Source organism: Oryctolagus cuniculus, chromosome 10 (genome assembly GCF_964237555.1).
Source record: "Oryctolagus cuniculus chromosome 10, mOryCun1.1, whole genome shotgun sequence".
In the NCBI taxonomy this organism is placed as follows: domain Eukaryota; kingdom Metazoa; phylum Chordata; class Mammalia; order Lagomorpha; family Leporidae; genus Oryctolagus; species Oryctolagus cuniculus.
In genome coordinates, this window is record NC_091441.1 from 114,659,913 (window position 1) to 114,672,372 (window position 12,460).

At 43.7% G+C, this 12,460-nt stretch overlaps 1 protein-coding gene across 9 annotated transcripts in view; it reads left to right on the forward strand.

Moving 5' to 3' along the window:
* Nucleotides 1–12,460, forward strand: part of RAF1 (Raf-1 proto-oncogene, serine/threonine kinase) — a 91,141-nt gene that overhangs the window by 67,488 nt on the left and 11,193 nt on the right. For 8 of the 9 annotated variants that reach the window (XM_051851723.2, XM_070051084.1, XM_070051087.1 and 5 more), the window contains 6 exons: nt 189–346; nt 2,312–2,410; nt 4,912–5,065; nt 9,168–9,195; nt 9,302–9,429; nt 9,773–9,890. In XM_051851723.2, the coding sequence (XP_051707683.1) occupies nt 189–346; nt 2,312–2,410; nt 4,912–5,065; nt 9,168–9,195; nt 9,302–9,429; nt 9,773–9,890 (685 nt within the window). Of the gene's footprint in view, nt 1–188; nt 347–2,311; nt 2,411–4,911; nt 5,066–5,612; nt 5,673–9,167; nt 9,196–9,301; nt 9,430–9,772; nt 9,891–12,460 lie in introns of all 9 variants that reach the window. The other variant, XM_070051090.1, reaches the window with a different exon arrangement.

Here is a 12,460-nt window from a genome sequence, read left to right on the forward strand (position 1 = left end):
ATGCCATTGTTTACAATAAAGTGATTTAAATTTCATTAGAGAGATAATTTCTATTGATGAATTTTACAAATGTTGCAAACAGGATTCTTCATTTTGTAATAATAGTAAAACTTCTGCAGGCCAAGTTTACTTTGTCTTCTGTCAGTTTTTGTTTATTCAGCATTATTTGTACTTGTGTTCTGTTGTAGGCCCGAAAGACGTTCCTGAAGCTTGCCTTCTGTGACATTTGTCAAAAGTTCCTCCTCAATGGATTTCGATGTCAGACTTGTGGCTACAAATTTCATGAGCACTGTAGCACCAAAGTACCTACTATGTGTGTCGACTGGAGTAATATCAGACAGCTCTTGTAAGGCATCGTCCTTTCTTTCAGAGAATGTAGGAATAGGGAATATAAACACTTTTGAAGGTGATTATTGTACGTTTTGACTGAATAGTCAGACTTTCAGTCTTGTTAACTTGCATTGTAACCTGAAAACCATCAACTTTAGAATCATGGTTATGAAACTAGTTAATTTTAGTGTGGCATTATAACTCTAAAGTGAGCTGTTACACCTGTTATCTTCAAATAGGCACCAGTGAGCTGTCAGTCAGTAAGGTAAGGAACAAAGGGTTATGAAAATTGGAAGAATTATTTCTGGTCTTTCTTTGAAAGATTATTTATTTGAAAAGCAGAGTTAGAAGAAGACAGAAAGATGCACAGATGTGTCAGAATCTCAGTGTTGATTACTGACTGTCACTGCCTCTGAGCCTCAGTTTCCTCATCTGGAGAAAGAAGGTACTGACTTTGCTGCAGTGTTCTTGTGAGGATCAGCCACAGTCACCACGTGGGAAATCGCTGAGCACTACTGTCCAGCCTAGAAAGTGTCCACTTAGCACAATATTACTTTTCCTATTTTTTTGAAATAAATTGTTCATTTTCCTTTGTTTGAAAGGCACAGAGAGACAGATCTTTCATCTACTGATTCATTCCCCAAATGCTTATAATAGCAGGGGCTGGGCCATGTCGAATCCAGGAACAAGGAACTCCAGCTGGGTCTCCCACATGGGTGGCAGGGACGCAAGTCCTTGAGCCATCACCTGCTGCCTCCCAGGTGCATTAGCAAGGAGCTGGGTTGGAAGACAGTAGTGGGACTTGAACTTGCACTCCACTGTGGAATGCAAGCATCCCAAGTACGGCTTAACCTGCTACACCACAGTACTGGCCTCACGTTTCCTCTTATATGTCACTTTTTTGTACCAAATAGGATTTATTCTTCATGTTTTTATCTTTTCATCTATATCTTTCCCTAGCAAGTGTGTTCAGAAGAGCTGTGTATGATGCAGGTTGTACAGTGTCCTGTGTTAGCTTTATAAAAAGTTGTTTTGGTATAGTCACACTGCACTATTTCCTACTGGAATTTATGTTCATTGACAGGACCATAGTCACATTCTGTAATCATTCAAGCCCAAATGTTTGGATTATTGTTTTCTTTAATCTTGGTACCTAAAAAGGTAGCAGAAAACGTGATGGGGAAGTTGAGTAGCAGTGAAGAGTTTACAAGGCAAAGCATAACAATTGTTTGTAAAATTGACACACATTGGGGCTGGTGCTGTGGCATAGTGGATGAAGCCACTGCCTGTGGCTTGGGCTTCCCATAAAGGGGCTGGTTCTAGTCCCAGCTGCTACACTTCGTATCCAGCTCCCTGCTAACGAGCCAGGAAAAGCAGCAGAAGATGGCCTAAGTGCTTGGGCCCCTGAACTCACATGTGTGACCTGGAAGAAGCTCTTGGCTCCTGGCTTCAGATCAGCTCAGCTGTGGCCATTGCTGCCATTTGGGGAGTGAGCCAGCAGATAAAAGATCTCTCTCTCTCTCTCTCTCTGAGTCTACCTTTCAAATAAATAAATCTTTTTTTTTTTTTTTTTTTTTTTTGACAGGCAGAGTGGACAGTGAGAGAGAGAGAGAGAGAGAGAGAAAGGTCTTCCTTTGCCGTTGGTTCACCCTCCAATGGCCGCCGGGGCCGGCGCACTGCGGCCAGCGCACCGCGCTGATCCGATGGCAGGAGCCAGGTGCTTCTCCTGGTCTCCCATGGGGTGCAGAGCCCAAGCACTTGGGCCATCCTCTACTGCACTCCCGGGCCACAGCAGAGAGCTGGCCTGGAAGAGGGGCAACCGGGACAGAATCCGGCGCCCCAACTGGGACTAGAACCCGGTGTGCTGGCGCCGCAAGGCAGAGGATTAGCCTAGTGAGCTGCAGTGCCAGCCCAAATAAATAAATCTTAAAAAAAAAATTATTACACATCTGTATGCCACTCTTTCTCTGATTTTACTTAGATTGTTTCCAAACTCCACCATTGGTGATAGTGGGGCCCCAGCACTACCTTCTTTGACGATGCGTCGGATGCGAGAATCTGTTTCCCGGATGCCTGTTAGGTAATTTTTTATTTATAGCCCTTCCTTTGAAAACTTGTGTTGGGGGTGGGTAGCTTTGAAAGCCCAAATACCAAGAAGAGGACTTCTCTTGCATCCCCTTTCTTTGTGTGAAACATTTGCTGCTTTTGTGGAACTTGATATTGGTGTAGAAATCTCTCGTTATGGTCTCAGAGTTCTTAGATTCTGTGAAGTGATTCTGACTTCAATTCCTTCTGGTTATCATAGCACATTCCTTAGTATCTCATTACATTTTAAAGAACTTGAGATTCTGCCTTTCTTGATAGTGAGCCGAGCTTCACTGGGAAGGCTCAACAAGCTCAATACCACGTGACTGAGTAAAAATAACACCCTCCGTTCTGGAATCCTTGTTGTCGATGCGTTGTTAAACCACAGTAGTTAGTGGATTGCTGTGTAAAAGAATCTAGATTTGTCAGTATAAATATCCTTTCTGATATGCCTGTGAATTTGTGTATAACTTGTCTTTACTCTGTGTTCCAGTTTCAGGGTTTTGTTGAGTTTATGTTTTCCCAAATGTTAACACATTAATTGAGAGCCTAGAGTACATCTGTGTCTGTCCGGAGTATCTGACTTGAACGCATATGTAACTGGATGACATTTAATGGCCCTTGTATAACTACCATGAAATTAGTAAAGACAGCTGTATCTCAGAGAATTCAGTTTGAAATCATAACTGGACATCCATGTGCGACTTTTGTTTGTTGATATTTGAAAAGAAAATCTGGTCAAAAATCTGTACTTATTTTACTTATTTATTTGAGAGGTAGAGTTACAGACAGTGAGAGGGAGAGACAGAAAGGTCTTCTATCCACTAGTTCACTCCCCAATTGGCCGCATCAGCTGGAGCTATGCCAATCCAGCCAGGAGCTTCTTCTGGGTCTCCCATGGGGGTGCAGGAGCCCAAGTACTTGGGCCATCTCCTACTGCTATCCCAAGCCTTAAGCAGAGAGCTGGATTGGAAAAGGAGCAGCTGGGACTAGAACCTGTGCCCATATGGCACTGCAGGTGGAGGATTAACCTATTGCACCATAGCGCCTGCCTCTGTAATTACCTCTTTTTTTTTTTTTTTTTTTTTTTTTTTTTGACAGGCAGAGTGGATAGTGAGAGAGAGAGACAGAGAGAAAGGTCTTCCTTTTGCCGTTGATTCACCCTGATCACGCTGATCTGAAGGCAGGAGCCAGGTGCTTCTCCTGGTCTCCCATGCGGGTGCAGGGCCCAAGCATTTGGGCCATCCTCCACTGCACTCCCCATGCCACAGCAGAGAGCTGGCCTGAAAGAGGGGTAACTGGGACAGAATCCAGCACCCCGACCGGGACCAGCCCGGTGTGCCGGCTCCGCAAGGCAGAGGATTAGCCTATTGAGCCATGGCGCCGGCCTGTAATTACCTCTTAAGATTAGAAAAAGCCAGGCCTCTGAAGGCATACACAAAGAATTGTGTGAGAAGGCAGTTTTTTTTTTTTTTTAAGATTTATTTTATTTATTTGAAAGAGTTACAGAGAGAGAGATAGAGACAGAGTGAGAGGTCTTCCATCTGCTGGTTCACTCCCCAGATGGCCGCAACGGCTGGAGCTGCGCCAATCTAAAACCAGGAGCTTCTTCCTGGTCTCCCACGTGGGTTCAGGGCCCAAGGACTTGGGCCATCCTCCACTGCACTACTGGGCCATAGCAGAGAGCTGGATCCGAAGAGGAGCAGCCGGGACCAGAACCGGCACCCACATGGGATGCCAGCGCTTCAGGCCAGGGCTTTAACCTGCTGTGCCACGGCGCTGGCCCCAAGAAGGCAATTTTTCAAGGCAACAGATAGCCTTTTTCCCCTTGAATTCATACATGAGTATTACCTGAATGTAACCAGAGCTCAAATTAATCTTTAGAGCGAATAATGAAAATGCTACATTTCTTAATGCATGTACCAGTTTAGTTTGCAGGAGCAAAGCACTGGCTACAAGAGACCAGTGATTAATTTCATAATTAAATGTTGCAATCTAAATACTGAATTCATGATCATTTGTAAAGGAAAACAAGGTATGTGCTTGTAACTCTTGTGTGTTAGATGCAGGGTGATAGAATGCACAGAGTGTACAATCCTGACCTTTATGCAGATGAACATAACAGGTCTAACCATCTGTTTAAAAAGTTCTCTGTTTAGTCTAAACTGGGCAGGTTCCAGGTAGGTTAGTAGTTGGTGCTGTGGTTGGCAAATGTTAATTGCTTCTTTTGCAGCGATGCTGTAAAGATTTGAAGAAGAAAACTTATGATGTTCTCCTTTCTATTTGAGTTGCAAGCACATGTGTTATTTTCCTTCCTAAAATTTGTATGTACAAACACCTAGACAGAATTTTTAAATGGCCCATATTGAAAGAAAAATATTTTGCCAAAGGTTGTACAAAGTTTACACCTAAGTGTCTTGGTGAAGTAGATAGTTTATAGATGACCACTGGGGAGGACTGAGTGCCAATCATGGAATTTTTCTTCTCCTACCCCAGTTCCCAGCACAGATACTCCACACCCCATGCCTTCACATTCAACACCTCCAGTCCCTCCTCAGAAGGCTCCCTGTCCCAGAGGCAGAGGTCGACGTCCACACCTAATGTCCACATGGTCAGCACCACCCTGCCTGTGGACAGCAGGATGATTGAGGTAACAGGGCCCTGTGCGGGTGGGGATGAGTGTCAGTCGGTTAAAAAGGGGCGGGGATGATTGTCACAGCAGAGAGTTTGGCCTTCACACCTGATTGGGAATTGTGCAGTGCTTTCCCAGACCCGTGGGCTTCTAAAATTTGTGTTGTAGACTGGCTTATTAATCCACTTGGTACGTATCATTCAACTAAAACCTCCTGAAGAAGTGTTCACATTTGAACTCATTCTTTCTGTGTCAGATTTGAATACAGTTTCAGTGAGCTGCTACATAAGACAGTGTCAGAAACAAAATAATAGTGATAGAGAACTGCAGACTCTTGACAAATTTTAAGTGTTTTTATTCTGACATTAAGGGGTGGAGTCCTAGGATTTTAATAAGCAGGGGAGTTGTAAAAACTAGTGTTTTCAAACTGCGTTTTCTTTTCTTGGCTTTTTGTATGTTCTGTTTATTTTGTTTGCTTTCTACTTCATCTTTAATAACAATTGAATACATTTAAAATACTTCCTTTGTTCTTTATTCTTCTTTATTTTTCATTGCTTTGGACCAGAATAACAGCCTGAATGCTTCTCCCAGGGCGTGGTCCAGACGGTTTGGTTTGAGGGGAAGAGTAGGTATTTTTCTTCATGCCTTTGCTTTCTTGTAATTAACAGGATTGCTAAGACTATCAGACAGTAGATTACCGAAAATGAGCCTGTTGATAAGATAAATTATATTTCTTTTCAGAATTGTTTTTATATTTTCTATTTTGGCAATAGGTTATATGAGAGTAAAGAAATACTACATAGGGTATTGCTAGTAGGGAAATTTCTCAAGTTGGACTTTGAAGCCAAGGTCATTAAAATATAATAAATTGCAACCAAAAAGTAATGTTCAGCTTTTTTAGTTGGTGCTCGCATCAGTATTCTCTGTATGCCTTAGAAACCACATTGTACCAGTTTGGTTGATAGGCCTTGGAAATCCTTTATGAAGGATTGTCAGAGATACCTGTGTTATCTTTGTGTGGTGCACTGTCCCTCTGAAAACCTGCCACAGGCAGTTTCTCACTCCGATTTCAAATCACTTAAGACAATTGTCCTGTGACGATGAGAGAAGGTTGTGTAAACTGTGGGATTTATTGTTTCTATTTTATCACTATGGTTAGTTCTGTTACTAACACAGTAACACATCAGCTACTGTTTTTTTGTAATATGTGATTTGTTTCTGTGTAAATATTTGGAAGGAGCACTGGAAGTGCAAGTTCTCTAATTTTTGGTACAGAATAACACAGCTGTTAGGCTTCATCCTTTCTTTAGAAGCAGAATAAATTTTGAATCCTAATACTTTGTGTGTTACTACATTTTTACCAACATCTTTAATTTTTTAAAAATGTTTATTTTTATCTGCTTGGAAGGTAGAGTGACACAGAGAGAGAGGGAGAGAAGGAGAGAAGATAGATTGTATGTTCCATCCACGGCTTCACTCCCCAGATACATGCAACAGTCAGGCCAAAGCCAGGATCGTGGAATTTTATTTGACTCTCCTGCACGGTGGGCAGGACACAAGTACTTGAACCATCATCTGCTGTTGCTCAGGATCCATTAGCAGGTAGCTGGATTAGAAGTGGAGCAGCCAGGACTTGAACCAAGCACTCTGATGTGGGATACAGCTATTGTAAGCTTAACCCACTGTTGTTTAAAGTTAGCACTTTTAAAGTGATGTTGTATTTTGTTTTTTTTAAAGGCAGAGTTACAAAGAGATATCAGAGGGAGTGCTTTAACAGGGAGCTGGATGAGAAGTGGAGCAGCTGGGACTTGAACTTGTGCTCATACGGGATGCTGGTGTCCTGGATGGTGGCTTCTACTTCTGCGCCACAGCACTGGCCAGCATTGTTGCCTGTTTAAAATTTTTGTAATTCTTTTTAATTATTGAGGACAAATTGATCTAGCTGTGGACATCACCACAGAATAAAATAGAAGGAATATAATAGATACAGGGAAGAAAATTACTGTGACTTTAAGGAAAAGTCCTAGCACATAACTGGGAGTGTAATTCTAGTTAATAAAAATTCATTTCGTTAGATTTGACTGAAAACAACAGATAGGATAACGAAGCTACAGTTGCTGAATATTCACCTGAAGTTCAGGTTATTGTTAGCCAATGTTTTGTGTGCCCCACAATCATGCTGATTCTACATGTTAACAACATTTGTATTCTTAGACTTCTACTTTCTCTGCTTGCAGACATGCTTAATTTGTGTGTGGTGAATTTGTATTCTTAAACCTCTGTTGCAGATTGTAAAGATTAGTTAGATTTGAGAACCAGAACGAGGCTCTACTGATAAATTTTGAAGAATCTTGGATTGGGAGAGTCTTAAAGGGTGGAGGAACAAACAGCTGATTTATGATTCTTCATCTTTGGTAAAGCTGTCAGAGTGTTTTAGTAACAGTTGAATGAACAAATATTTTGTGCATACTCTTAGGTTATACAAAGAAGATAGTCCAGCCAGCGCCGCGGCTCACTAGGCTAATCCTCTGCCTTGTGGCGCCGGCACACCAGGTTATAGTCCCGGTCAGGGCGCCGGATTCTGTCCCGGTTGCCCCTCTTCCAGGCCAGCTCTCTGCTGTGGCCCGAGAGTGCAGTGGAGGATGGCCCAAGTGCTTGGGCCCTGCACCCCATGGGAGACTAGGATAAGTACCTGGCTCCTGCCATCGGATCAGCGCGGTGTGCCGGCTGCAGCGCGCTGGCTGCAGCGGCCATTGGAGGGTGAACCAACGGCAAAGGAAGACCTTTCTCTCTCTCTCTCTCTCTCTCTCTCTCACTCTCACTCTCTCACTGTCCACTCTGCCTGTCAAAATAAAACAAAACAAAACAAAAAAAGAAGATAGTGAGAAATAAGCTTTTTGAGAACAGGAGGCCAGTGTGGTCATACATTATTCTATTGCACTGCAAGTGAAGATCTTTTAAATTGGGATTCACATCTCAAGGTCTTCCTGTGACTGACTTAATTTTTTTTCCTAGAGATGCCCTCAGGCATCTTACACATTTATTGTTTTTCTTGTGTGTTTTGTTTGTTTCTTTGTTTATTTTGTTAAGATTTATTTATTTGAAAGGCAGAGTTTCAGAGAGGCAGAGGCAGAGAGAGAAAGGTCTTCGATCCGCTGGTTCACTCCCCAACTGGCTGCAACGGTTGGAGCTGCACTGATCTGAAGCCAGGAGCCAGGAGCTTCTTGGGGTCTTGAATGTCAGTGCAGGGGCCCAAGGACCTGGGCCATCCTCTGCTGCTTTCCCAGGCCACAGCAGAGATCTGGATAGGAAGTGGGAGCAGCCAGGACTAGAACTGGTACCCATTTAGGATGCTGGCACCGCAGGCGGAGGAATAACCTATTGCGCCACAGTGCCAGCCCCCCCCCCCCCCCATATTTATTTTTAAAGTTCTTAGTTTTCAAAAGCCCCCTGTGGTTTAAACTCTTTTCCAAATAGTTTATTCTAATAAGTTCTTTTTAGTCCTCTACTGGCTATGCCAGCTTGGCCACATCCCTTTACCTGTTGAGATGTGTTTTCTCACATGTAAGATGTAGATTTTAAACTGTTGCTAGCCTTTGCAGCTGTCCCGTAATTTTAGGCTTGGGTAAAGTATGTAGTGATGGTACTTAACCTCGAATCAAATCCAGCTTCTAGTTATGGGAACTTACTGTAACTCCTAGTGAAATCAGAGTTTTCCTGGCGCCAGCTCCCCCCTCCCTCTCCCTTTTTTTGAGCATCACTGGAGCAAGATCTTTGTCTTTGGAAAGCTGGTAACTTTGCTGGCCTTACTTCAGAGAATGTACTTGCTGTGTTCATTGCTGTCATCTGAGAAAAGTATGTGGTTTCCATTGTCATGAAATATTATCAGTCCTCATAATATTTGATAAACAACCAGTCTTGAAGATCTTGGCCTTTGACATTGGTATATTTAATCAGGGAAAGTTAAGTAGCCTGAGTAGTTAGACTTTTTGTGTATAATCCAGTTTTTTTTTTTTTTTCCTTGCAAATCCTCCATTCTTTGCCCTTCCCCAGAGTGAAACTTGTCTAGTGTACAAGGTGACCGACCTTTTTTTTTTTTTTTTTTTTTTTTCTGTTTCAGGATGCAATTCGAAGTCACAGTGAATCAGGTACTTTTCCATAATTATTTTCAGATAGTAATTGGCTTTTTCTTTTTATGCTGTGTATCTTCTGTTGGCTCATCCATGTGTGGATCTGTTTGTCTTGTCTATTAAGGCTCACCTTCAGCCCTATCCAGCAGCCCCAACAATTTGAGCCCAACAGGCTGGTCACAGCCCAAAACCCCTGTGCCAGCACAGAGAGAACGGGCACCAGGATCTGGAACACAGGAGAAAAACAAAATTGTGAGTATTGCTACCCGTACTTCCCGCCTGCTTGAGTTCAGTAAGAAAAACCTGGTTGGAAGTTAGAATGCTTTTCACTTATTTTGAGACAGGACTCTAATAAGTACGTTTTATAAAAGAGATCATAAATGTCAGTGCCATTTTCGGCATGCTTCCATTGGACAACTTGCCAATTCGCTGCTACTGAAACAGTGTTTTCTCAGAAGCCAGAAGTGGGATTATGGTTTCTATGCCTCTTTAAAAGCTGTGGGAACAGGTGGGGTTGGGTAGATCCTTTCTTTGATGCGCTTGCTATAAACAGCCTGCTACGTGCCCTGGAGTGTTTGATCTCTGCTTGTTTCAGAGGCCCCGTGGACAGAGAGATTCCAGCTATTACTGGGAAATAGAAGCCAGCGAAGTGATGCTCTCCACTCGGATTGGATCTGGCTCCTTTGGAACTGTTTATAAAGGCAAATGGCATGGTGAGTTCAGGGCCTTCCCTTTGCTGTGGGGCTTCAGTGAGGCCAGCGTGCAGCCCAGAGCGGCCAGCAGACTCCGTGTGCTCTTTGGCCCACAGTGGTGCTCTCCCATGGAGAGTGGCTTACGCCTGAAGATTGGACCGTCATATTCCTGAAATTTCATGGGACTTGTTTTAGATTCATAGTACTTCAGTTTGGATGATAAGATTCTTTAGATAGAAATGAGTGAATAAGATAGGAGTTCCACAGTCAGATGTCAGGGGTACTTTCTCCTTATAAACTGGTTACATACAAGCTGCATGTGGGGCCTGCTGTGATGCACCTTAAATGGGCAGAAATCTGCTTCTCTGTCGGCGGGGGAGCGTGGATTCTGGAAGTGTGAGGTTGGAAAGGATCGCAAAACTGAGGTCTGGAGAGTCGGGCTAACTTGCTTGCCCATGGCCAGTGAAGTTGGCATAGCAAAGCTAAGAATTCTTGAAACAGCTTCTCTTTGTTGTGCCCTAGGGTTAGTTGTGGGCATCCCTGTCCAGCAGGGAATGCATAGACTGAATTCTTGAATCTATGCACTGTTGTTTTCCTTACTTTGATGGGAGCTTTGACACTTGGGAGAAAGGTTCTGTTTAACTTTTGTAGCCGCAGCTTGTGTATTTGAGCAGTGTAATTAGCACTTATCTCAAGTTTTTACTGCTTCTGGCTTTAGGATGTTAGCAAGTTATAAATGTAGTATATTCTCAAAATCTCATCTTTTCGACATTCAGGTTATAACACAACAAGATCTTACAGTGCATGGGTTGCCTGCATTTCTAGCTTGGATTCCAGCATAATTTTTTTAAGGGTTTTTTCTTTGTTAGAGTTACAGAGAGGGAAGGAAAAGGGGGGGGTGGGCAGAGGCTTGTTCCACAAATGGCCACAATGGCCAGGGCTTGGCTAGGCTAAAGCCGGGAATTTCTTCCATGTCTCCCATGTGGGTGCAGGGGCCCAAGCACTTGGGCCATCCTCCACTGCTTTCCCAGGGGCATTCGCTGGGAGCTAGAGTAGAAGTGGAACCATCAGAATGCAAAATGATGCCCATATGGTATGGTGCCATCATAACCCACTATGCCACAGCGCCAGTCCCCATAGCTGTCTTCTTTTTTTTTAATTAATTTATTCGAAAGGCAGAGTTACAAAGAGGCAGAGAAAGAGAGAGAGACATCAGAGAGAGATCGATCTTCCATCTGCTGGTTCACTCCCAAATGGCCTCAACAGCCAAAGCTGGGCCAATCAGCAGCCAGGAGCCAGGAGCTTCTTCTGGGTCTCCCACCTGGGTGCTGCGGCATAAGGATTTGGACCATATTCTGCAGCTTTCCCAGGTGCATCAGCAGGAAGCTGGATCAGAAGTGGAGCAGCTGGGACTTGAACCGGCACCCCTATGGGATGCCAGCACTGCAGGTGGCGCCTTTACTCGCTACACCACATTGCCGGCCCCCAGACTATGGCTTATTTCTGGGGAAGATGGCACAGAAGTCTGTGCTCCCCTCGATTTTGAGACTCTCTAACTTCCAAATGTGTCTCCTTTTCAGAGCTTAAAAGCTCACACTATTGAGAGAAAACAGAAGCTCATCAGTAGGACTGTGTGTTAGTGCCTTGTGAAACTTTGAGTGGCCAGATAAAAGTGTTCAACCAAAGGAAACTTTAAATTGGATACAATGTAAACTCCACCTATTGGCTTTTAGCCAGAGCTTTTAGAATGTGGTATTAAAATGATGTGCTGCTCCTAATGGAAGTATTAAGCACAATACCCACTGCTCTAGTTCCTGCAAGTACTGGCAGTCTTGCTGTCTCAGACACAGCACTGTATCCTACAAAATGCTGTGCTACTCTTTATCCCTTTACAGCATTTGACATATCTTCCTTACAACAGTGTCTTTTCCCTGGGATTTTGGAGATAGACCAGTAGTATACTGGATGCAATTTTAAAAGAAAAACTAATCATCCTACATAGAATTTACAGCATTCAGTCCCATGCCCTTAAGGAACCAGAGAGTTCTCAAATGATCAGTTACATGTGGCACAAACCCAGGTATTAATGAGCATAAGGTACTCAGAAAACCGAGGCGTTTTCTCAGTTTTCAACACCTAAAAATTTTTTTTTTTTTTTTTTTTTTTGACAGGCAGAGTTAGACAGTGAGAGAGACAGAGAGAAAGGTCTTCCTTCCATTGGTTCACTCCCCAAATGGCTGCTATGACCGGCGCTGCACTGATCTGAAGCCAGGAGCCAGGTGCTTCCTCCTGGTCTCCCATGCGGGTGCAGGGGCCCAAGCACTTGGGCCATCCTCCGCTGCATTCCCGGGCCACAGCAGAGAGCTGAACTGGAAGAGGAGCAACTGGGACTAGAACCCAGCGCCCATATAGGATGCCGGTGCCGCAGGTGGAGGATTAACCAAGTGAGCCATGGCGCCGGCCCCAACACCTAAAATTTGAATGCTCCATTCACTGGACGTTCTTAACTTCCTTTACTTTTGGCATTTGTTAAGATAATTATGAGGGGCCCACGCTGTGGCATAGCGGGCAAAGCTGCCGCCCACAGTGCC